This window comes from Haliotis cracherodii, unplaced genomic scaffold (assembly GCF_022045235.1).
Source record: "Haliotis cracherodii isolate W230 unplaced genomic scaffold, xgHalCrac1.p SCAF_18, whole genome shotgun sequence".
Classification (NCBI taxonomy): Eukaryota; Metazoa; Mollusca; class Gastropoda; order Lepetellida; family Haliotidae; genus Haliotis; species Haliotis cracherodii.
In genome coordinates, this window is record NW_027266273.1 from 21,860,880 (window position 1) to 21,888,372 (window position 27,493).

The following is a 27,493-nucleotide window of genomic DNA, read 5'->3' on the forward strand; positions in this document are numbered from 1 at the left end:
ACGGAATGGTTGTCTATGATCAATGGTGGTGTCAGAGTTTGAATCTGTATCTCCCGAAGACCCTTATCACTTTCTCCAAGGAATACTAGCTGTATCCGCACCGACTGATACGGTGACTATAGCACCTAAGGAAAAGGCTGTTCAAACTGTGTAGGTTTTCCGGGCAATGTAATATTTTATTACATAGAATGAAAATCGAAACGTAATAGCATTGGTGAATGTTTTTTTCCTGGGAAAGACACATTTTCCGTGATGTTTGCGGTTTTGTGACGTGCAGACTGGTCGATATTTGAAAGCATTTGACCTTAAGTGATGACTATAACAATGGCTTCTCCATCCCCAGAGAAACGTGCATCAAACTCTTCCCGGTGACTCTCAAAGAACAAGAAATTGCCTTTTGTATAAAATATTTCAGGACAGGGAGTTGAAAATAATCCAGTGGTATGTGTAATGGAAGTGTCGTGCTAGAGCAAAAAATGCAAAATGTCTAACCACTTAATGTAGGTCCTATGATGATGCTTATCACCCCTGTGTGTAGGTCCTATACCAGCTCTCCCCCCCCCCCCCCCCTACCCCCCCTCCCCCTCCCCCCTATCGGTGAAAGCGAACTATTTGGTATATATTGGTGATAGCGAACTACTTGGTATATATCGGTGATAGCGAAATACTTGGTATATATCGGTGATATCGAACTCCTTGGCATATATCGGTGATAGCGAACTACTTGGTATACATTGGTTACAGAGAACTAATTGGTATATATTGGTTACAGTGAACTACTTGGTATATGTTGGTTACAGCGAACAACTTGGTATATATTGGTTACAGCGAACAACTTGGTATATATCGGTGATAGCAAACTACTTTATATCGGTGATAGCGAAATACTTGGTATATATCGGTGATAGCGAACTATTTGGTATATATTGGTGATAGCGAACTATTTGGTATATATTGGTGATAGCGAACTACTTGGTATATATCGGTGATAGCGAAATACTTGGTATATATCGGTGATAGCGAACTCCTTGGCATATATCGGTGATAGCGAACTACTTGGTATACATTGGTTACAGAGAACTAATTGGTATATATTGGTTACAGTGAACTACTTGGTATATGTTGGTTACAGCGAACAACTTGGTATATATTGGTTACAGCGAACTACTTGGTATATATCGGTGATAGCGAACTACTTTATATCGGTGATAGCGAAATACTTGGTATATATCGGTGATAGCGAACTATTTGGTATATATTGGTGATAGCGAACTATTTGGTATATATTGGTGATAGCGAACTACTTGGTATATATCGGTGATAGCGAAATACTTGGTATATATCGGTGATAGCGAACTCCTTGGTATATATCGGTGATAACGAACTACTTGGTATACATTGGTTACAGAGAACTAATTGGTATATATTGGTTACAGTGAACTACTTGGTATATGTTGGTTACAGCGAACAACTTGGTATATATTGGTTACAGCGAACTACTTGGTATATATCGATGATAGCGAACTACTTTATATCGGTGATAGCGAAATACTTGGTATATATCGGTGATAGCGAACTATTTGGTATATATTGGTGATAGCGAACTATTTGGTATATATTGGTGATAGCGAACTACTTGGTATATATCGGTGATAGCGAACTACTTGGTATATATCGGTGATAGCGAACTCCTTGGTATATATCGGTGATAGCGAACTACTTGGTATACATTGGTTACAGAGAACTAATTGGTATATATTGGTTACAGTGAACTACTTGGTATATGTTGGTTACAGCGAACAACTTGGTATATATTGGTTACAGCGAACTACTTGGTATATATCGGTGATAGCGAACTACTTTATATCGGTGATAGCGAAATACTTGGTATATATCGGTGATAGCGAACTATTTGGTATATATTGGTGATAGCGAACTATTTGGTATATATTGGTGATAGCGAACTACTTGGTATATATCGGTGATAGCGAAATACTTGGTATATATCGGTGATAGCGAACTCCTTGGTATATATCGGTGATAACGAACTACTTGGTATACATTGGTTACAGAGAACTAATTGGTATATATTGGTTACAGTGAACTACTTGGTATATGTTGGTTACAGCGAACAACTTGGTATATATTGGTTACAGCGAACTACTTGGTATATATCGGTGATAGCGAACTACTTTATATCGGTGATAGCGAAATACTTGGTATATATCGGTGATAGCGAACTATCTGGTATATATTGGTGATAGCGAACTATTTGGTATATATTGGTGATAGCGAACTACTTGGTATATATCGGTGATAGCGAACTACTTGGTATATATTGGTGATAGCGAACTCCTTGGCATATATCGGTGATAGCGAACTACTTGGTATACATTGGTTACAGAGAACTAATTGGTATATATTGGTTACAGTGAACTACTTGGTATATGTTGGTTACAGCGAACAACTTGGTATATATTGGTTACAGCGAACTACTTGGTATATATCGGTGATAGCGAACTACTTTATATCGGTGATAGCGAAATACTTGGTATATATCGGTGATAGCGAACTATTTGGTATATATTGGTGATAGCGAACTATTTGGTATATATTGGTGATAGCGAACTATTTGGTATATATTGGTGATAGCGAACTACTCGGTATATATTGGTGATAGCGAACTACTTGGTATATATCGGTCATAGCGAACTCCTTGGAATATATCGGTCATAGCGAACTCCTTGGTATATATCGGTCATAGCGAACTACTTGCTATACATTGGTTACAGAGAACTAATTGGTATATATTGGTTACAGAGAACTAATTGGTATATGTTGGTTACAGCGAACTACTTGGTATATATTGGTGATAGCGAAATACTTGGTATATATCGGTGATAGCCAACTACTTGGTATGCATTGACTACAGCCAACTACTTGGTATATATTGGTGATGGCGAACTGTAGGATGTCTCTGTGCCGCCAGGTACACACTATTTTCATATTCAACCCGAGTGTTGATATGGGATCTGTTCGGGCACGTCCTTGGCATTTTATGACCACATCAACACTAACGCCGCATGGCGTGTATTATACTCACAGAGCTATTAAAGAACGCCGGTCTGCCGTCATGCCGGCCCTCTTATCATTGCGGCACGTGAGACAAGGTATTTGTTCCCACTATAAACATGATAAACAAACATTAAAAACACACGTTACTCCTATCTTACACTGGATACTACATGCGTGGCTCCCACAGGCGACTGCAGCATAGAGAGGATATATCTGAATGATTTCCAGGAACTTCGATGTCTGAAGTCAACAATAAAACTCACAAACTTGGTTCAGTCTGTATACATATGCGTTAAGCACGAGTGTATGACGAACGCACGTGTCCGTTAATGTCACCGACTCTCGTCCGCCAAGCTGGGAGAAGCGCTTTGACGTCAGAAAACCAATACACCTAGCGGCGGGTGGTCGATTGATGTTGCCGAGGCCCAATGAGAGAGTTAGAATGCTAGTGTGGCACTTTACTGCAGAACAAGTAAAAAACAGATAAGTGGTCGTCTTATTAGCACTAGGTTTCATCATTACTGCGGGGTTCCGACATGACAAGGATGCGTGTTGAGAAGCTGTCCTACGCTGCCTTTATTTGTTTCAGTCAAGTCCATATAGGGTGGTTTTATTACTTGGTGACGGATACGCCGCCCGACTTTTCCCACATGTGTTGGAAATAATTTTGTTTAATTTTTCCTGTCGAGTTTGTTAATAAAGTTTGGTAATTAATAAAAAAAAATATCAAAGTAGATCGACACGCAAGGGAAATAACTATTTGCAATTTCAAACCAACATCCCCTGCTGCAGGTTAGTTTGTTTTTCTTTCATATAGTAAACTTTACCAACAATTCCTATATAAGAACAATGTTAATAAAATATGTAATGCCTTTAAATGGGAGAAACAATTTATAGAAACATACATATGCAAAATTAGCATACAGACTATTACATTCAGTCAAAAAAGCGCAGTTGTGCCGAACTTGTGCGAGTATGCGGCCGGGCGGGCGTGGGCTCCTTATATACGAGTATTTCTCATTGGTTTGTTTGTTGTTTAACACTGCACTCGGCAATATTCCTGCTATATCACGGCGGTCTGTAAATAATCGAGTCTGGACCAAACAATCCAGTGACTGACATCATGAGCATCGGTCTTCGCAGCCTCGTTTCAGGATACCGTTAGACAAGCATAGTCGCCCTCTTATAACAAGCACTAGATGCAGAAGACCTATTCTAAACCCGGATCTTCACGGAGACTTCTCATTGGTATAGAAATCACGTGGGGTTGCTGCACAAAGGTTTTATGCCGTAGAGTACAAATCATCACATGTCAGAAATCGCTTTTAAAATTTTCTTTAATTAATAGCGGCAACTATACATATAGTACTGTGTTTCAAATTCGTATGACAACGTGTAGTCATTATTTCATTCCGTACATCGTCCATGATCGTCTTCTTACCCGCCTGTTTTTAAGTAGCATGGAAAACATGGAAATTATGCCGTCTTAGAAAGGTTACTTGGCCTCAATAAAAGTCTTGCCACCATCCACTGGTTACTATGCTACCACTGTCCATGTGCAGCGACACTGGTGCCTGTCGGGCTTGCGGCTGACAGGCGACGCTGTATCGATTTATTGGAAGTTGTGAACAGCGCGTGACTCGTCTGATGGATTCAGAGACGGGCTGCTGAATCGTCAAGGACTGTTGTTTTCATCATTCTTTAATAAATTGTCAGCGTTACTTTTCAAATGAGATCTATAGCGTGGTGTACACTCACTGGAAAAGGGCATTGTCTGGAGGTGAGGGCGAATCACTGTCATCCGTGCGGGAAGAACAAGGTGTTGGCAGGAACAGGCAGTCGGTTCAGGACACGTTTGAAGATAAATTACTCCATAGGTGTTGTACACAAAACTATTGTGTCCCTACGGTGATGTTTAAGTTTGTAACCATTGTAACGCTGTCAGGCTATGAATCTGTGGTTCAAAGCTTTTATTTCTGATTTTGATAATACGAGTATTTGAACGATCGACATAAAAAGAAAAATTGATAGAGAATTGATAAGGTCTCCTGAGAGTAATCAATAAAACAGATGTTAAAGAGTGCATGAGTGGAAATGTGAGTTAACGTTGTACACCGCAATACTTTAGTCGGCTGCTTACTGAGTGTCGCGTGACGGGCACAACACTTTCAATAGTGCACAGTGCTTAAAATGCGGTTATAGGCGGCAGTATCCGGAGGCATGGTGGCATCAAAAGGCGACAATATCAGGCATGGTGGCCTCAAAAGACGACAATATCAGGCATGGTGGCCTCAAAAGATGACAATATCAGGCATAGTGGCCTCAAAAGGCGTCAATATCAGGCATAGTGGCCTCAAAAGACGACAATATCAGGCATGGCGTCCTCAAAAGATGACAATATCAGGCATAGTGGCCTTTAAAGACGACAATACCGGGCATAGTGGCCTCAAAAGGCGACAATATCAGGCATAGTGGCCTCAAAAGCCGACAATATCGGACATCGTGGCCTCTAAAGGCGACAATATCAAGCATAGTGGCCTCAAAAGGCGACAATATCAGGCAATGTGGCCACAAAAGGCGACAATATCAGGCATAGTGGCCTCAAAAGACGCCAATATCGGGCACAGTGGCCTCAAAAGGCGACAATATCAGGCATAGTGGCCTCAAAAGGCGACAATATCAGGCATAGTGGCCTCAAAAGGCGACAATATCAGGCAATGTGGCCACAAAAGGCGACAATATCAGACAAAGTGGCCTCAAAAGACGACAATATCGGGCACAGTGGCCTCAAAAGGCGACAATATCAGGCATAGTGGCATTAAAAGGCGACAATATCAGGCATAGTGGCCTCAAAAGGCGACAATATCGGACATCGTGGCCTCAAAAGGCGACAATATCAAGCATAGTGGCCTCAAAAGGCGACAATATCAGGCAATGTGGCCACAAAAGGCGACAATATCAGGCATAGTGGCCTCAAAGGGGGACAATATCAGGCATGGTGACCTCAAAATGCAACAATAGGCAGAGTGGCCTCAAAAGGCAACAATATCTGGCATATAGGCGGCAGATCGTGAAGTTTTGGATAGAATATGTCTTCAGCAACCCATGCTTGTCGTAAGAGGCGACTAACGGGATCGGGTGGTCAGGCTCGCTGACTTGGTTGATGCATGTCATCGTATCCCATTGCGTGGCTCGATGCTCATTATGTCAATCACTGGATTGTCTGGTCCAGACTCGATTATTTACAGACCGCCGTCATATAGCTGTAATATTGCGGAGTGCGGCGTTAAACAACAAACAAACACGAGGCGGCAATATCAGGCACGGTGGCCTCAAGAGGCGTCAATATCAGACGTAATGGAAAGACCATTGTTGACGTAATGCAGACAGCATTGTTGACGTTTCAAAACGTCACAATGATAATGACGTCACAACGTACGCGTGCTGATACCACGTAACGTTTGCCCTTTTAGCCGCAGATTTTTTTCACAACAGCTACAATATGAAAGTGTGGATAATAAAGAGATTATTACATGAGTATGTATCCTGCTGAGTTTACGAAAGTCTCAAATGATTTCATGTCAATTGGTTCTTCTATAGAAGCCATTAGTTGTTAGATTCGGTGGTAATAAAAATGTTCTTCTAAAACATATTAACTATTAAAATTTATGAATTATTGGGTCGACGGATCCGTAAAACTAGCAATTAATAACACCTTTGATTCACATGTTACTTTGAGCCAAACTGAATACGAAGTGATATGGATGATATCTTCATATCATCTCGCACCTGTTTATATCTCCCGCTTTCTGTAATTTCATTGGCTCACAGAGGGGAAGCACACTTTCCCGTATTATGACGTCATGTTCGAATCAAAACATTGGGAAGTGTAGTTTTCATCAGCTGGTGCCCAGCAATGTAAGCGGCGTTTTGATTGGACGAGGATACAGGCCCTGTATGCAGAAACACCTTGATATTTCCTAAATGAAACCGAAATCGATAAAAATAAAGCTCGAGAATCTAAAGTGTTTTATTTTGTTACCTTCTGCAGCTTAAGGCTGTTAAAATCCACCCCTGTTACGGGACAACATGAAATTATAATCGCGCATTTGCCTCAATTTCGTCACAGGGTATTGACTAATCAAATGGCTTGTTGCATATTGACTTCGTCGGAGCAGTTCATGTTATTATTTTCTTTTGTTCATTTTCTGTCGCTACATGGATGTGTGGACAAAAATCTTGAGTTTAATGGCACGGCGAGATGAACCATCATAATCATTTTAGCCACCACGTCAAAACAAGATCAGAGGTATGGTACTCCAGCACAGAATCCCACATTCTCCCCCCAAACGAGCTTGTTTTGACAATCGCCTTGGTTTGTTATTCTCGTCGATGTCCAGAACAGCTGAGCTGTTAGATCACAGATCAATTATTTATATCTGCAACTGTCATATCAACATTTAATTGCCATACCATTTTATTCCAGTGACCTAACCATTGTCCATACACGTCTGTACTCGTGCTTGTTTTATGGGATGTTGGCAAAGCCGTGTAATGTTGATTAGCGTGTGTCGAACTGTAGATGTAGGTAACGGTACATGGCACAGGTCTTGTGTGGTCACATGGGCCACACCACATGGCATTTCCTTTGTTTCGATCACATGTGTACAGGAACTCTAGTTGAACAAAGTTGATAAGAAATCAGTTATTATTATGGATGATTCATGAAAAGAATTCGAGTCCAATAATAAATCATTATTTATCCTTGACCTGCCTTGCATGATTAGTGAAGAATCAACTTTGTCTAATAATAACAACAAATAGCCAGTCTTGTCCCCAACATTTATACATCCATTCATAGATTGATGATACATATATATACTCATGAACTGATTTTTGTGAGTGTCCTTTTCATTTCCTTATAGGTTATGTTAACAATAATCTTACTTGTTGCCAATGTTGGTCCAATCATGGACACTTAATACGATATATTTAGGGTCCATGGTTCAATGAAACTAGTCGTAATACAATATCGATGGTATAATGTCATATTATCCATTATTTAGAACTAAATTGGGAACAAACACCTACTTTTACTTTTAACAGCACTATCATGTTATATTTCATATATACAATAGCTTTCCTTGTGCAGTAGTAACGGAGCATCTGCGTGCAGGTTTATGTTGGTATATCGTCACCTTTTTGGATAGCCCAATGGTTAAGGTGTTCACTTCAGATGCAGAAAACCAGGGTTGGATTCCATTATCACTATGAATCATAATCATTATGTCTGTAACAAGCTCAAATCGGCCCACATCATATAGAAGCAGGGTAGGGACAATATGGGTTGAGCGGGCAAATACAGGATTTGCAGGCCGATATGGCTTTGTGAAAGTGATTACATTCCTTACATTGCACTCACAACAAGCGAAAGACTTCTGTCTTCACACTTCATCAGGGCATGGATCCTGTTTTCTTATAACTGTGACGTTTTAGCTTTTTTTGGAACTCCTGAATTGGAAACGTGTAGTTTAGGTAGTCAATTAATTAATATGTCAGATGAGTCTCAGGTCAATGTGACTGACCAAGGCCAATATGATAACACACATGTAATAACATAATGTTACTGTGTGTGTTATGCCTCTTCTCTGCATGTGTCCCCATTGTAATATGAACTAATACGAGGGCCACTGATGCAAACCTCCCTGTCACATTCCTTGTCACTGTCCATCTACAAAGCATAAAATGTGCATGTAATTAGAGTATTTTATCCATCATATGAAATTCTAGAGTGTCCCATGATTACTGCAGTGTTTCCTTTTCACAACATGTAGGAATGTTTTTACATGCTTAATTAATTTGCAATAATGGATGTGAAGGGTTTGTGTACCATGTGTTTAGCTTATGTATGCCTTTATAGCTCATCATTGCTGTGAAGTTCTGTTGAGCTCTGAGTTGAGGATGTGATGCAATTATCATTAACAGATATTTCAGTGTATTTGTGTTATCAGTCCTTGTCAAGATCCAGGCTAGAATTGGTCTTCAGCAACCCATGCTTGTCGTAAGAGGTTGGTTGGTTGGTTGTTTAACGCCGCACTCAGCAATATTCCAGCTATATGACGGCGGTCTGTAAATAATCGAGTCTGGACCAGACAATCTAGTGATTGATATTATGAGCATCGATCCACACAATTGGGATCGATGACATGCATCAACCAAGTCAGCGAGCCTGACCACCCGATCCTGTTATTCGCCTCCTACGACAAGCATAGTCGCCTTTTACGGCAAGCATGGGTTGCTGAAGACCTATTCTACCCCGGATCTTCACGAGTCTGTTGTAAGAGGCGACCTACAGGATTGGGTGGTCTGGCTTGCTGTCTTGGTTGATGCGTATCCCAAATGTGTATATCGATTTCATGATGTCAATCACTGGATTGTCTGTTCCAGATTTGATTATTTACAGACAGCCACCATGCAGCTGGAATATTGCTGAGTGTTGCGTTTAATAACAAACAACAAACAAAATGTTTTGTTAGTATATATCATGATATATAGTTGCTGCAAAATTGTTTGCGTGTTGAAATATATTCCTGCACTCATTCACCTGTAGTATTTCTCCTCCATTCAGTGATTGTTTTCATCCCGAAGCCGGGTCTGCGGTAGGTTTAAGTTCCGTATATCACTGTTCACTTAAGTTTTCCTCCAGTACAGATCACCCCTGTGGTTTAGTAGATACAAGGTCTGCCTGAGAGCGAAAGGTCACTTGTTTGATTCCTGACTACATCATAGCAAAAGGGATTAGAATCTTAAACTTGTTGTTTCCTTGCCTGGCGCTGTGCATTAATGGGATGAAATAAGGACTTGACGGATTGGAGTCAGCATACTGTGTCTGAGTGGGCTATCCATGTTAAACTGCAGCATGGTATCTGAGTGGGCTAGCACTATAAAAGTAAAACCAGCATTAGTCCGGACTGCATGCAGGTAGCTAGCTACACAAGCGCAGTAGTCTTGAGAATTGGTTTGAATAGGTCTTCAGCAACCAAAGATTGTCGTAAGCAGCGACTTATGGGATTGAGTAGATAGACTCACTGACTTGGTTGATGAATGTCATTGTATCCCAATCCCGATCAGTGCTCATGGTGTCAATCACTGGATTGTCAGGTGCAGACCTGATTATATACAGGCGACCATCATATAGTTGGAATATATATTACTGAGTGGTCTTCCAAACACAATGTACCCCACCGTGATGCAGTATTGCAAGCAGTGGAGAACCTACAGCCCCCATCACCCTGGAGTCCCTGCCACCACAGAGTTGGGGGCGATAGAGTAACCTAGTAGAGAACCTACACGCCCCTCACCCTGGAGTCCCTGCCACCACAGAGTTGGGGGCAGTAGAGTAACCTAGTGGAGAACCTACACGCCCCTCACCCTGGAGTCCCTGCCACCACAGAGTTGGGGGCAGTAGAGTAACCTAGTGGAGAACCTACACGCCCATCACCCTGGATGCGACTTGTGAGACACATTCATCAATGTTCATCCTAAAGTGGTAGATGGAGCCAGTATGCATTAGGCCCCATGTGGGATAAAGACATTCATCCTATGATGGTAGATGGAGCCAGTTTGCATTAGGTCCCATGTGAGATAGGGACATTCATCCTATAGTGGTAGGTGGAGCCAGTATTAGGTCCCAAGTGAAATAGGGACATTCATCCTATAGTGGTTGATGGAGCCAGTATTAGGTCCCATGTGAGATAAGGACATTCATCCTATAGTGGTAGATGGAGCCAGTATTAGGTCCCATGTGAGATAAAGACATTCATCCTATAGTGGTTGATGGAGCCAGTATTATGTCCCATGTGAGATAAAGACATTCATCCTATAGTGGTAGATGGAGCCAGTATTAGGTCCCATGTGAGATAAGGGCATTCATCCTATAGTGGTAGATGGAGCCAGTATTAGGTCCCATGTGAGATAAGGACATTCATCCTATAGTGGTTGATGGAGCCAGTATTAGGTCCCATGTGAGATAAGGACATTTATCCTATAGTGGTAGATGGAGCCAGTATTAGGTCCCATGTGAGATAAGGACATTCATCCTATAGTGGTAGATGGAGCCAGTATTAGGTCCCATGTGAGATAAAGACATTCATCCTATAGTGGTTGATGGAGCCAGTATTATGTCCCATGTGAGATAAAGACATTCATCCTATAGTGGTAGATGGAGCCAGTATTAGGTCCCATGTGAGATAAGGGCATTCATCCTATAGTGGTAGATGGAGCCAGTATTAGGTCCCATGTGAGATAAGGACATTCATCCTATAGTGGTTGATGGAGCCAGTATTAGGTCCCATGTGAGATAAGGACATTCATCCTATAGTGGTAGATGGAGCCAGTATTAGGTCCCATGTGAGTTAAAGACATTCATCCTATAGTGGTTGATGGAGCCAGTATTAGGTCCCATGTGAGATAAGGACATTCATCCTGTGATGGTAGATGGAGCCAGTGTTAGGTCCCATGTGAGATAAGGACATTCATCCTAAAGTGGTTGATTGAGCCAGTATTAGGTCCCATGTGAGATAAAGACATTCATCCTATAGTGGTAGATGGAGCCAGTATTAGGTCCCATGTGAGATAAGGGCATTCATCCTATAGTGGTAGATGGAGCCAGTATTAGGTCCCATGTGAGATAAGGACATTCATCCTATAGTGGTTGATGGAGCCAGTATTAGGTCCCATGTGAGATAAGGACATTTATCCTATAGTGGTAGATGGAGCCAGTATTAGGTCCCATGTGAGATAAGGACATTCATCCTATAGTGGTAGATGGAGCCAGTATTAGGTCCCATGTGAGATAAAGACATTCATCCTATAGTGGTTGATGGAGCCAGTATTATGTCCCATGTGAGATAAAGACATTCATCCTATAGTGGTAGATGGAGCCAGTATTATGTCCCATGTGAGATAAGGGCATTCATCCTATAGTGGTAGATGGAGCCAGTATTAGGTCCCATGTGAGATAAGGACATTCATCCTATAGTGGTTGATGGAGCCAGTATTAGGTCCCATGTGAGATAAGGACATTCATCCTATAGTGGTAGATGGAGCCAGTATTAGGTCCCATGTGAGTTAAAGACATTCATCCTATAGTGGTTGATGGAGCCAGTATTAGGTCCCATGTGAGATAAGGACATTCATCCTGTGATGGTAGATGGAGCCAGTGTTAGGTCCCATGTGAGATAAGGACATTCATCCTAAAGTGGTTGACTGAGCCAGTATTAGGTCCCATGTGAGATAAGGACATTCATCCTATAGTGGTAGATGGAGCTAGTATGTATTAGGCCCCATGTGGAATATGGACATTCATCCTATGATGGCAGATGGAGCCAGTTTGTCTTCTGAAATATATGCAGCCAGTGTGTGTTGAGGCCACCACTGGGATTAAGACAGTCCCTTTGTGAGTGTTTCATTACAGAATCTAAGTGAGTGTTACCTTGTTAGCAATCAGCATCACTGGGGTCAGAAATAAGTGTCATCTCTTGAACCAAAAAGATCTATGAAAAGATTAATGAAGGCTATTTGGGCCTACTGGGATGATTGCAGAACCGTTTGCTGCCAAATACTTCACATATGTCAAGTGGTGGGTGGATCCTGGTGGATCAATTGTTGAATAGATATGATTTGTGTGAATGTGGCAAGTTGGGCAGCTCATGCATGAAATCCAATGCAAAGGGTGACTGCACTATCTCAACTGTGATGGCGTTATCTCAACTGTTGGGGATGACTGCATTATCTCGGCTGTGGTTGATGACTGCGTTATCTCAGCTGTGGTGGATGACTGCCTTATCTCAGCTGTGATGGATGACTGCGTTATCTCAACTGTTGGGGATGACTGCATTATCTCAACTGTTGGGGATGACTGCATTATCTCGGCTGTGGTTGATGACTGTGTTATCTCATCTGTGGTGGATGAGTGCATTATCTCATCTGTGATGGAAGACTACATTATCTCATCTGTGGTGGATGACTGCATTATCTCATCTGTGGTGGATGACTGCCTTATCTCAGCTGTGATGGATGACTGCGTTATCTCAACTGTTGGGGATGACTGCATTATCTCAACTGTTGGGGATGACTGCATTATCTCGGCTGTGGTTGATGACTGTGTTATCTCATCTGTGGTGGATGAGTGCATTATCTCATCTGTGATGGAAGACTACATTATCTCATCTGTGGTGGATGACTGCATTATCTCATCTGTGGTGGATGACTGCCTTATCTCAGCTGTGATGGATGACTGCGTTATCTCAACTGTTGGGGATGACTGCATTATCTCGGCTGTGGTTGATGACTGTGTTATCTCATCTGTGGTGGATGACTGCATTATCTCATCTGTGATGGAAGACTACATTATCTCATCTGTGGTTGATGACTGCATTATCTCATCTGTGGTGGATGACTGCCTTATCTCAGCTGTGGTGGATGACTGTGTTATCTCAACTGTAATGGATGACTGTGTTATCTCATCTGTGATGGATGACTGCATTATCTCAGCTGTTGTGGATGACTGTTATCTCATCTGTGGTGGATGACTGCATTATCTCAACTATGGTGGATGACTGCATTATCTCAGCTGTGGTGGATGACTGCATTATCTCATCTGTGATGGATGACTGCATTATCTCATCTGTGATGGATGACTGCATTATCTCAGCTGTGGTGGATGACTGCATTATCTCAGCTGTGATGGATGACTGCATTATCTCATCTGTGATGGATGACTGCATTATCTCAGCTGTTGTGGATGACTGCATTATCTCAGCTGTGACAGATGACTGCATTATCTCATCTGTGGTGGATGACTGTTATCTCAGCTGTGGTGGATGACTGCGTTATCTCAGCTGTGATGGATGACTGTGTTATCTTAACTGTTGTGGATGACTGCATTATCTCAGCTGTGGTGGATGACTGCGTTATCTTAACTGTTGTGGATGACTGCATTATCTCATCTGTGGTGGATGACTGCATTATCTCAACTAAGGTGGATGACTGCATTATCTCATCTGTGATGGATGACTGTTATCTCAGCTGTGGTGGATGACTGCGTTATCTCAGCTGTGATGGATGACTGCATTATCTCAGCTGTGGTGGATGACTGCGTTATCTCAGCTGTGGTGGATGACTGCGTTATCTCAGCTGTGATGGATGACTGTGTTATCTTAACTGTTGTGGATGACTGCATTATCTCAGCTGTGGTGGATGACTGCGTGAAGAGAGTGAAGGAGGGGCACCTGCCATATCTCAACTATTGGAACCTTTGTCTACTCTATACTTGACACTGACATGACTGTGACAATCTCTGGAGTTTCACTCACTGACTCAGTCACTCACGAGCTGTGGTTAGCGTGTACCTGCCCAAACGATATGCGCCCTTATTAGGAATATGGATTCACTCAGGCTGAAATAAGAGCAGTATGGATTTTGTGTATAATCTTCACTAGTAGGTAATTGCAGTCAGCCCTGGACGGCGCATGACTGTCCTCAGACACACCCCTTGGAGTGGAAGCTAGTTTGGTGCCAATTGGACTTTACTTGGCCTTGATTTGCTTCAGGGGCTACCCACAAGTCAAAGGGATGTTTCCTTCCTGTCTGCATTAGAAAGCTTTACTAAACCCCTGGGCAGAAGAAAGTATACACCCATGTTTGATGGTGAAAAAAGAAGAGTGAGTGAGTGACTTGGTTTTAACACCGCTTTTAACAGCGTGCCAATTAAAGGTGGCAGGAAGTACAGGTGCTGCAGGTCTCAGATGTTTTCCACTTCGGTAAATTCCGTGAACATGGGTATGGTGCTGACAAACCTAGTAACATAATCAGGGCAAGCTGGGATTTAAACACACAATCATCGGTTCCTGGGGTGCCCAAGGGATGTAACTCTGCACAGTCAATTGCAACATCTTAGACAGCTGGGTCACCCGTGCCCCCAAAACAAACAAGAACTGGTGATGTATTTGAAAAGCGTATCATAGTGTAGTGTGTTGGACCTTAAGTTTTCAATATTTTGGCAACTGTTTTGATAACGTGTGTAATGTTTTGGTCAGATCCAATTTGCACATGTCTACTTTCTTGTGTCGGAATATGTTTTTGGAAATGGCACTCTATTACCACTGTGTCTGAAACGATGTTGTAGATATATAAAAGTTTTCAATTCCCTATTTCTTTATGTTTGTGTGTAGTGTTTGTGTGTAGTGTTTGTGTGTAGTGTTTGCATGTAGTGTTTGCATGTAGTGTTTGTGTGTAGTGTTTGCATGTAGTGTTTGTGTGTAGTGTTTGTGTGCAGTGTTTGCATGTAGTGTTTGCATGTAGTGTTTGTGTGTAGTGTTTGCATGTAGTGTTTGTGTGTAGTGTTTGTGTGTAGTGTTTGCATGTAGTGTTTGTGTGTAGTGTTTGTGTGTAGTGTTTGTGTGTAGTATTTGTGTGTAGTGTTTGTGTGTAGTGTTTGTGTGTAGTGTTTGCATGTAGTGTATGTGTGTAGTGTTTGTGTGTAGTGTTTGTGTGTAGTGTTTGCATGTAGTGTTTGTGTGTAGTATTTGTGTGTAGTGTTTGTGTGTAGTGTTTGTGTGTAGTGTTTGTGTGTAGTGTTTGCATGTAGTGTATGTGTGTAGTGTTTGTGTGTAGTGTTTGTATGTAGTATTTGTGTGAAGTGTTTGTGTGTAGTGTTTGTGTGTAGTGTTTGCATGTAGTGTATGTGTGTAGTGTTTGTGTGTAGTGTTTGCATGTAGTATTTGTGTGTAGTGTTTGTGTGTAGTGTTTGTGTGTAGTGTTTGTATGTAGTATTTGTGTGTAGTGTTTGTGTGTAGTGTTTGTGTAAACATCTTGAGTATGAACAATGGAGGTGTTTATGCATGTGGGTGTTGAATCTGTTTGTCAAGGTGATTAGTGGTGGTGTTACTCACCTCGGAGACATTAGTACCTCTTCCTGAGACTATTGATTCCCCAGCAGGGGCTTGAGCTGACCAATTTGCAGTAATTAGATATGTACCACTCCTGTTTCCTGCTGACTCCTTGGAGGGGGAGGGGCAGGTGGGTTTGGGGAGGGGCTGGGGTCACACTTACAGCGAAGCCGCATGTCTTCACATTAGTAGTATTTTTTTTGCTTACAGTGAAGCATTGGGCTAAGTGTTATGTAGTGATGTTGGCGTACAGTGAAGCGTTGGTCTAAGTGTTATGTAGTGATGTTGGCGAACAGTGAAGCGTTGGTCTAAGTGTTATGTAGTGATGTTGGCGTACAGTGAAGCGTTGGTCTAAGTGTTATGTAGTGATGTTGGCGTACAGTGAAGCGTTGGTCTAAGTGTTATGTAGTGATGTTGGCGTACAGTGAAGCGTTGGTCTAAGTGTTATGTAGTGATGTTGGCTTACAGTGAAGCGTTGGTCTAAGTGTTATGTAGTGATGTTGGCGTACAGTGAAGCGTTGGTCTAAGTATTATGTAGTGGTTTTGGCTTACAGTGAAGCGTTGGTCTAAGTATTATGTAGTGGTTTTGGCTTACAGTGAAGCGTTGGTCTAAGTATTATGTAGTGGTGTTGGCTTACAGTGAAGCGTTGGTCTAAGTGTTATGTACTGATGTTGGCGTACAGTGAAGCGTTGGTCTAAGTATTATGTAGTGGTGTTGGCTTACAGTGAAGGGTTGGTCTAAGTGTTATGTAGTGGTGTTGGCTTACAGTGAAGCGTTGGGCCAAGTGTTATGTAGTGATGTTGGCTTACAGTGAAGTGTAGGCTAAGTGTTATGTAGTGACATTGGCCTACAGTGAACATGGTGAAGTGTTGTGCTTAATCATGGTATTGTTCCATGGTGATGCTGGCAGTGGAATTTCCTTCGAGTAGTCTATTGGCTTATAGCAAATAGTGAACTTGCTATTCAAATTTAAAAATTATGTGAAATCCAAAGTGTAATCATTTTAGTGGTTTGCCCTTCTAAAATATTGAAGTCATTGTAATGTTACATAAGAAATGATTGATAATTCAAATTTAGAGTGACTCCTGGTTTCAGCAAATTAAGTTAAACATGAAGTGTACATGACTAATTAATCCTGTGAGGATCTGGGATGAGATAGGGAACCCGTTACACAAGACAAGCCACGGAGGACATAATTCTTCAGTGGTTGACATGGGGAGCTGTGAAGGTGAGGAGTAGAGAATAGGTCTTAAGAAGTGACTAGCCGGATCGGGTTGTCAGACTGGCTGACTTGGTTGATGTATGTCATCGTATCCCAATTGCATAGATCAGTGTTTATGATGTTAATCACTGGATTGTCTGGTCCAGACTCGATTATTGACAGACCCCCGTCATATAGCTGGAATATTGTTGTGTGCGGCGTTAAATAACAAGCAAATAAGAAAGAAGTTGACACGGGGTGTGCGCCAAGGTCATCACCAGTATTACACTGATGGCCTGGTTACCTCCCTTGTTGCCTGCAGTTTCTCATGTGTAGAGAGTGTATTGTTCTTAATTACACATGGTATATGCCAGTTATCACCCCGCTGACACACAATGCGTTATATTGTGTGATATTACACATGACCTGACTCAGCAAAGTGCATTGATGTAATAAGCTGCAACCCCCCAGTCAGATCAATACTTCAAGTTGACAGCCACACACAGTGACACACGGAGATACCAGCAGAAATGACAGCAATTATGAATATGTTCCATTTCCATGCAATATCTGTTATTTAATAGACAGAACAGGGCTGCATCCAGACAGCTGACGGGAATGCAGATTGTGTACCTATATGAATACAAGATGGTGCTCAAGTTTGAAATATGATGCAAAAGTGATAAGCTGTGTGGTTCTCCATGACTTAAGAAAATTTGCCTTGGCGCCACACCCATTTATTGCTCTGAGCATGCTCAGTTTGATGACCTAGGCATACTCCTGTGTTTCACGGTTCGCTATGATTGGATGGGTGCCCGCTTCCCATCGCTTCATTCCTGGGAGTTTCTAGGGCTTTGGTCCTGCCCCACACTCAAGCACATGTAACAAATATGTCTCCCTAGGCAAGTGACTTTGTTCAAAATGTGCTTTTGTTCACAAAGATGTGAATGGGTACCTGGCAGGATAAGATGGTGATGTGACAGGCAGTTGGGTTGTATACTCCCCAGGGAGCTGAGAATGAAAATTGATTGCCCACTGATCCACTGACTGGGGTAATAATGTAGCACTCTGAGTATGCTTTAATTGTGGATTTGGCGCGTTATAGATACACATATTATTATTGATAATTACTAGTGTTTTTTATGCTAGAAATCCCCAAAGGAGGTAACAATCATTTATATATTATTTTCACTGTTTGCCACTCAGATGATTTCAGGACTCCATTACCATATGTAAATATATATTTCTTTATAGCTAGTGACTACAATGGGATAACAATGATAATTATGTTTATTGTTGATTTTGTTATTAATTGATAATGTAACTGTATACTAAAGTGCACAGATCATTCATGTTTGATTTTCGACATTGATACAAGGTAATTACCAGTCATCACCACTTTAATTAATGAGAACAAACATCCATGAAGGTTGCCATGGTTACATGCGACCCGATATGGCCGCCAACACATGTTTGAGACATTTTATCCGATGATATAATTGTTTATATGGTTTAAACATCTGTGGGTATTTTCTCAAGATATGAACCGGTACTGGCAAAAACATTGTATTGCAATATATTGCGATACAGGTATTTGTATTGCGATATATATAGCGATATATGGGGAGCTAAGGTGTTTGACACTGATTTACACTGATTGAACATGCAGATATAATTTTAAAAATAACAACGAAACTTGTATATTTTTACAAAATATAATGCAACATAGAGAAAAAGTTCTGCAATACGTTTGAAAAGCCTATTGCAGTATACCAGTAATACCATGCAGTCCTAGTATTTTCTTTCAGCAATATTCATGATATTAGCTACAACAATAATACCTTGTATAATAATAATCAGTAGATCAGTGAAGACACAAACAGTTCAATGGAGAGACAGTAGCTGTCATTACCTCTCTTGTCTGTCGATTTCAAGGAAGTTACATTATGCAAACTTTTACTGGATACACAATGCCATTTAGAAAGTGGTCAAATGTAACAAATGATATATTTGGGATAACACTTTCTTAGTAAAGTAAAGTAAAGTAAAGTAAAGTCCCGTCCGGGTAACTTTTACTGGGGCTGAAATTGCATTTGGTAAACTCCGAAAAATGTACCTCATGTAGGGAACAGCTCTGACAGTAGTAGAAATTGACTGGAGTACCTGTGTTTCAGAGTCCGACCTTGCTGCGGGTACTCGATTTAGAGCTTTATATATATAATCTATGTGTCTTCTTCCCAGGCATCATCAAAATGTGCTCAGTACTCAAGTTGGTTGGTTTGTTGTTGAAACGCTGCACTCAGCAATATTCCAGCCATATGACGGCAGTCTGTAAATAATCAAGTCTGGACCAGACAATCCAGTGATTGATATCAGGAGCATCGATCCACCCAATTGGGATGGATGACATGCATCAACCAAGTTAGCGAGCCTGACCACCCGATCACGTTAGTCGTTTTTTTACGACAAGCATAGTCACCTTTTACGGCAAGCATGGGTTGCTGAAGACCTATTCTACCCTGGAATTTTAACGGGTCCAGTACTCAAGTACCCAGGGTCCTTGGTGCCTGGTTTCGCTTCCAGTCTTGCCACGCGAGCACATATTGTCTTCATGGTCCCCAGCAACCTGTGCTGGTCCACCAAATGGATAGGGTGGTCAGGCCCGTTGACTTGGTTGTGACATCGTACATTGACGGCATGGATAGTTCCTCATAACATTAATCAATTCATTATCTGGTCCAGATTCAATCATTTACAGGGCAAACCTCCATCTAGCTGGAACATTGCTGAGGGCAAGCAAAACAATATATTGACCTGGAACGCTTTGAGTTTGCTGACACACTTTTCTATTGTTAGGGAAATATATGTAGATATTTATCAATGCTTAACAATCTGCAGATTCTTACTTACTTACTTACTTTGGAGATTTAACGTGCGCTTTCCAACTGATGCGTATTTCGCATGTGCAGATTTTACTACAGTTTGATATTAAATACTGGAAATCTTGAAATTAACGCAAGCGTGAATTAAATGCAAAAAACGCGAGTGGTCTTTGCTTGCATTAATTAAGTTCGCATTTATGTCTCCAAATGACTGTCAACAATAAGACGGCCTCACTGCACACTTTCAATTGCGGAAATACCAATTTGAATATAAACACAAACACGGTTTATTGAGCCGCAGTTGTAACAAGTATATAACAATGTCAGTCAAAGAATAGGAATTACACAATAGGCATCCGGTGAGTTATCGCTGCTGGGGTCAAGAGTTCTACCTACTCGTGTCAAGCTTGTTGACACCTTCTCCTCATACCAATCAGTGAACTCTTGTTGGTTCAATTATTTTATTGTCTTTGAACTTCCTCAATGCCAGTCAACAGAGTAAACATATAAACTGTTGTTTTCAGGAAAACACTGTTTATTGTTTTAACGGAAGTGCTCTACTAAGCGCTAATAAGCTGTGCTATTTGCTGTTTGATTGGATTAAGGGAAGGATATGTATCATTCCACCGGGGATGGGGTGGGGGGAGTCGCATTGATATTGAGTCACATTTTTAGCTAGGGGTTAGCAGTCGTATTAATTGGAGTCGCATTGAGCTTGTCGTAAAAGGCGACTAACGGGATCGGGTGGTCAGGCTCGCTGACTTGGTTGATGCATGTCATCGATCCCAATTGGGTGAATCGATGCTCCTGATATTAATCACTGGATTGTCTGGTCCAGATTCGATTATTTACAGACCGCCGCCATATAGCTGGAATATTGCCGAGTGCGGCATTAAACAACAAACCAAGCAACCAACCAAATCCAGATTTACAGTAATTAATGTGGGCTTCTGTACTCTCTACTTTGATTTTTGTCTTAGCCGTGTTAGGTATTTTTGCAGTTTGGCCTTGATAATGTGAATCCCATATAAAGTTAGTATGGTCTTGTGTAGATATCCTCCAATTTGGTTATGAAATGTCCATGGATGACTAATGTGATGTATCATAGAAATATGCAAATATCAATAACAGCTGCAAGTAGACAAGGGCGTGGCACCCTCCGTTGTCTGAAAATTTTCAATAATGATGTCGCTCTGTGTCTGCATTAGAAACAGCATGGTTTGATCCTGTGAGTGAATTGATGAAGTGAAAAGGATCTTCGTATGAACATTAAAGATGACATGCACGTTGCTAGCGGTGAGCGTTGTTACGTAACATTGCAAACAGACAAGTATTGCGAGTTATTGATTATCGGGTGATGCCGCACACTGCAAAGACGATGGTAGAGGAACAATCAACAGGAAGCTGACATGACCATCTGTAAACTATCTGTTACCAATATGTTCATAATTACAAGTTTGTGCTGATTGGGTGGGTTGGGGGGTACATGTGTTTGACACGCAACTGCAGTAACCTGCCCATTAGCAGCACTGTGGCGAGCATCATGCTTCTGTGAGCGGACTGCAGTTTATCCATATTTCATGGTGCAGGCTAAATGGACCATTATCACATCCTAAACTCACGAACTTCGTACATCCTCTAGGAGGGATTCTTATAAGGAAGTGTTTCCTGATGTACATGTATTGCAGGGATAAATGCCTGACAGGAACTGAACTTGTTGCAGTGCAGTGGTCCCAGCCTCACAGCACATTAGGTAGAAGTCAATATGTTGTCTGATGGGCAAACAGTGGAGCCGTAGTGGTTATTTGTGTGTTTTGAGAATGTGAAGGTACAGGTTTTTGCTCCACACAAAGCCAGAAACATGATCTGCATGAAGTGCACAGTCTGAGGACAGACGAGTTCAGGTGTGTCCCATGGGCCTGAACTGAAGTAAAAAAGTGTCCCACATGAAGTTTTAGGTTGAAGGATGTAGGTCACACAAACATAGCCAGAGGCATGTGGATAAGTTATTCTTGTTAGATTCAGGCGATAGATTTTTAGACTGGTCATGCTGACAGGGGAGTAGTTAATGCATTTTCTCTTCCTGCTGTGCACTTGGGTTGATTGCCACATTGATACAGTTTGTTTGTTTGTTGTTGAACGCGCACTCAGCAATATTCCAGCTATATGACGGCAGTCTGTAAATAATCGAGTCTGGACCAGACAATCCAGTGATTTATATCATGAGCATCGATCTACGCAATTGGGCTACAACGACATGCATCAACCAAGTCAACGAGCCTGACCAACCGAACCTGTTAGTCGCCTCCACGGCAAGCATGAGTTGCTGAAGACCATTTCTAACCTGGATCTTTACAGGTCCACATCGATGCAATTCTGGGTGACCACAACTGTATAAAGACTGGAACATTTCCAAGAACAGATTTACAAATTACTTGTATTAATCATCAAATATTTAATGTGCCAGTGTCATGGTAAATCTTTAATGACATTGTCAAAATAAGATCCTAGTGCCTGGTTCACACTAAAAAGGTCATATTTTTTTATTTAAAATTCACAGGGACAAGTTTTTGCACATGAAGCCAGTGATAAATGTACTTCCACAAAAAGTAAACTGGACCAACACATGCAACACACTCAATGAATACAATTTCATATAATCATTTCTTTTTTTTCATTTAAAATATTCTGATTCCTCTCATTGGCACACTAAAGTCCCAAAGAGCACAGGTAAACACTCTTAGCAGTAGCACACGTGAAAAAAAGACATTATCCATGAAACACTAAAAAATCGGCATTAGTCCGGACTACTACAAGCACGCGTGCACAAACACATGCACGTCGCTATGTGAGTGCAATAATCTTGAACACGACCTTCGACCCTTTTTTTACCTCTCCTCACAAGAGTGGAAAATGTCTACAGGCTGCATCACTGTTGTCTTTCCCCCAAGGGGAGGTAGAGTAGCCTAGTGGTTAAAGCGTTTGCTCGTCACACCGAAAACCCGAGTTCGATTCCCCATGTGGGTACAATGTTTAGCCCATTTCTGCTGTCCCCCGCCCTTTTATTGCAGGAACATTTCTAAAAGCAGCGTAAACCCAAACTCACTCACTCACCCTTTCCTCTCAAATGAGTGAGTAATTTGGGTTTAACGCCATTTTTCTCTCAAATGAAGCTGACATTCCAGTGTATAATGGCTGAAAATGACCTTTAACACCATGTACTTTTGATTTATTTGTTGTGAGCAGAAACAACTCAACCAATTTTTGGTTGAATCGGTCGTGAAAGGGAGTTTAAGGAGTGTTATTTAGTTAAATAGGTTATTGATTGAGAGTAGTAGTTAAAGTAGCCTCACTAGCAGACAAGGCTGACTGCATAAGAGCTGCACTTCACAGTCAGGAACAGATCACTTGCATTAGGACAACATTTTGGTTTCTATTATGCATACTGTTCATGTAGGTGCCCGGCTGGAGTGAAAGTAGGGAATGGTTATGTGAGAAAAACGTACAATTGAACGTCATTAACTTGAACTCAGTTACGTTGAATGTACTGATATGTACTAAATGGATGGTTGATCTTACATGTCTGACAAACAAAATGGAATTGATAAAAGTCTTCTCGAGAAACCCTTGGCCTAGACAGCTGAAACATTGGTAATTTTGCTACAATGAGAACCAGATTTCTTTGTATCAGTGAGATTAAGAATTAGGACTGTTTGACAATCGATTCTGAAATCTCCTGAATGAGTGAGGATATGTAGAGCTGTGCCGTGCCTGGGATTTCTTCTGTGTCTTCATGGAATAGTATTATATATAATATTATCATATTGAAAGAATAATATATAAATTTTGAAACAAATATCATCATTGTCATCTCAGAACCCACAAAAAGCTAAGAAAGCAGAAACTGGTGATGTGCTGTGGGTAGTCCTCCACCATGACCGTGGAATATATTTATTTTATGAAAAAAAAATAATCTAGAAATGCATACAAAAGCAAGACTAGCCAGCTCAAGCTAGCTCTATTCCACATCTGAAATCAGCATAGGGATTTTTTTTTTAATTTTTAGAGTCAAGAAGGATATTGTGTAATATAAGAGTGAGTGAGTGAGTATGGTTTTACGCCGCTTTTAGCAATATTCCAGCAATATCACGGCGGGGTACACCAGAAATGGGCTTCACACATTGTACCCATGTCGGGAATCGAACCCTGATCTTCGGCGTGACGAGCGAACGCTTAAACCACTAGGCTACCCGACCGCCCCGTGTAATATAAGATTTCAGAGACTAAATGCTAGTCTATGCTGTGGGATGTGTGCCACTTCAGTGGAACTCGGAATATGATCAAATAATTTCATTAATTTGAGAAATGATGTTATTTTGTTTTTCTTAACCTACGGTACCAAATCATTATGATAATGTTTAACGTTTAAGAAGATGCTTCACAGAAGCAGAAGCAGTCGATCTGTTTGAAGTCACAGCGTGTAGAAGGTGACTGCAGTACAAGGTTTCTTTCCTTCAAATCCCGTTTCAGAACCAACAGAGCATCAAAAAGATTAATTCCATCAACATCGCTATTTTAAACAAATAATTGCTGCCAGCATATAATTCATTCTTCCAATATTTCTATGACTGCTGTTATTTGTGTGCTCAGTTGACATTGTCAGTGCTTCCTTTTGTGTCATATCTTTCTTGTGTACAGCTTATGTTCGTAAGTCTCTTTGTGTTTGTTTCATGTACATGTACCTATATAATCTCATAGCTTATGCCATCACAGCGATTGATGTATAAAAAAATTCCTTTCATGTAAATACATAATTATAATTATTGTTATCCGAAGTGGGGCGGGGGATATAAGAACTGAGTTCATCAGTCCGTCCGTCTGTCCATCCATCCGCTTCTCACAGGGACAAAGTTTCGCAAAAACTATTAAAGTCAGAGACTCTCTGTCTGCCTGTCTGTCTGTCTGTCTGTCTGGAGAAGAGGTGCACTGCAAAGTGTGATTATTATATGTGGATTTTCTGATAAAATATGAATGTTTTAAAATTTGAATGTTTGTTCCTCTTCAATGTTTGTGCGACCTATAACTAGGGAACTACTTCATGGATTCTTTTCAAATTAAAGGAACAGTTTCTATAGTAAAAGCAGAGATGCAGTGCAAAGTGTGGACTTTCTGAGAAAACATTGCTTTTTTTATGTTTTGAACTTATAAATATGTTGGAGTCGACGTCGGGGTATCAGTGAGCCCTGCTCAATTTTGTTGTTGTTGTTGTCGTCTACACTCAGTTTTTGGTATTGTCGCCGATGTTGCAAAGAATTTACTTCAGAGAAACTGCTGTACCAAATGTGGTAATATGTTGTCACATTACATTATCATGACAATGTCCTTTAAGATGTCTATGATATTACATGGACTCCATAATGTCTTTTCCCAATCCATCCAAATAAAAAACAACTCATGACAGCCACATTTCCTTATGCCTTGTTCATTTTGATGGCTGAAGATGTTTACTATGTATTATTTTCAGTTCAGTCCGAATGTACGTAGTGAAGTAACCTTGGTGCTATTTATTTTCTAATTGGACCCAAAACCTTTTTCAACAAAAACTGAAAATGATCTCGGCTTGCATTGAACTTGTTCCGACTATTAATATAATAGGAAACAAGACTAGAGGAGGTTCATATAGCATGTATGTTAATAGACTTGTTACAAAAAGTAAACAAGTTCTTGATATCATAAATCATCATAACATGTTTATTTTTTACCTTGTTACGGATGATGCCGTTGTCTATTTTCTTTGTAGAAATGGATACTCCTTTGTTACATTTAAAAAACACAAGAAAAGTGAAAATTGATTCAAATTTCAAACAAGCATCTTTTTAGAGTTTCGGCAGGAGGAAGAACAAAGAAGTGTGTCGCGAACCAATCTCCTTGTATTGTGTAGAAGTAAAAGAAGATACTGTTTCAGCGTGTTGGGCACTGTATGAGATGCCATTGTGTTATAATGAAATACCTCAATTTTGCTTTTTCCAGATCTCCCAATTCTCAACAGACGATGATGCTGCAATAAATAAGAAGTTGCCAAAGGAGCTGTTGTTGAGGTATGCTATTAGTTACAATGAGTTGCAGGAAACTAGCATCAGTTAGAAGGAAATCCCAGCATGTCGTTCACCAAGACTTGGCATTTGAGAACAGATTATTAGGAGAATCAGAAGGGATTTCAGCATTCATTATGAGTTACAGTTGATCTGTTTCAGATGCTCAATATTTGGTTAGTATTATGATGTTTTTTATATATCAGGATGAAATCATTCTTTTTCTCAGATCAAATGTGTTTAATATTAATTTTTGAACTTTGCCTATCTCACACTATGCATTTCTCTTTCTTTCAATTTTGATGTTAAAATGTCATGGAACAATGTTTCCAGCTTTAAAAAAAACATTACACTCGAACACATCCCAGCATCTCCATGGTGACTACCCAAACAAATGGGTTATGCACTGTAGTCCTGTGTGCAGAGACCCGGCCAAGCTGACCATCAAACAATACCTATTTTACCATCCTCTTTCTCATCGCCACTATGTGGGAACGTGAACTGAACATGAGAGAATACATGTTCAGGTTTTTTTGGTGAGTGCTTCCTCAGCATTTTTATCAACATCTTCATCATTATGGGTACAGATTACGAGCAACGCCTAGCCGGCAGTAATTGCAGACGTACTCATTCTTTTGCTGATCACATGACCTGGACCACAGATGTTCTCAATGCTATTATCTCCCTAAAGAGGCGTTTTGAATATATTTACGATATTATGAAGTCAGAAACGGAATATCAACCGCTGATGTAAATCTGAACATGGGCCTTCGTCAGCCAAGAAACCGAAACGTGTAACCACGCCATCTGTCCCCTCTACTGTAGTGGCTGTCAATTCACTTTTCGCATCTACCATTACTTCACTATCAGTAGAAGACAATAGTCTTTCTAACAGTTTCTTGAATGCAGATATTCCCGCCAAAACTATAACCTCGTCAGTTCCTAGTGCACCCGTTACCACACCTAAATTAGTTCCATCTTAAGGCCATGGACATACGCATAGTTATGGCTAAGGACAGCTTATCCACGCCAGCTAAACAATCTCTACGGCGACCCTCCCAGCATTCCCTGTTCCTCATTCGAATGATCAAGCAACCAGCGACCAGGATGCTTTGTCACCGACCTCAGTCATTTCCAAGTCGACTCCTGTAGTATCCACCTCTGAAGGGGTCAATGTTTCACGTTCGCCATCTCCTTCAACAAAGGGAAAGAAAGCCGGGATCGATCTCTCACCTCAGATATGGATCGAAGTCGTTCATCAAAAGAACACGTTCTTGGGTTTGACGTTCGAG

At 41.0% G+C, this 27,493-nt stretch overlaps 1 protein-coding gene across 2 annotated transcripts in view; it reads left to right on the forward strand.

The window, feature by feature from the left end:
* Positions 1–7,270: 7,270 nt before the first annotated feature.
* The window catches only part of LOC139465400 (F-box/LRR-repeat protein 20-like), a 40,995-nt gene continuing 20,772 nt past the window's right edge, over positions 7,271–27,493 (forward strand). For both annotated transcript variants that reach the window (XM_071247105.1, XM_071247106.1), the window contains exons 1-2: positions 7,271–7,384; positions 26,140–26,207. In XM_071247105.1, coding sequence (XP_071103206.1) covers positions 7,337–7,384; positions 26,140–26,207 — 116 coding nt within the window. In that variant the 5' untranslated portion in view covers positions 7,271–7,336. The remainder of the gene's footprint in view (positions 7,385–26,139; positions 26,208–27,493) is intronic.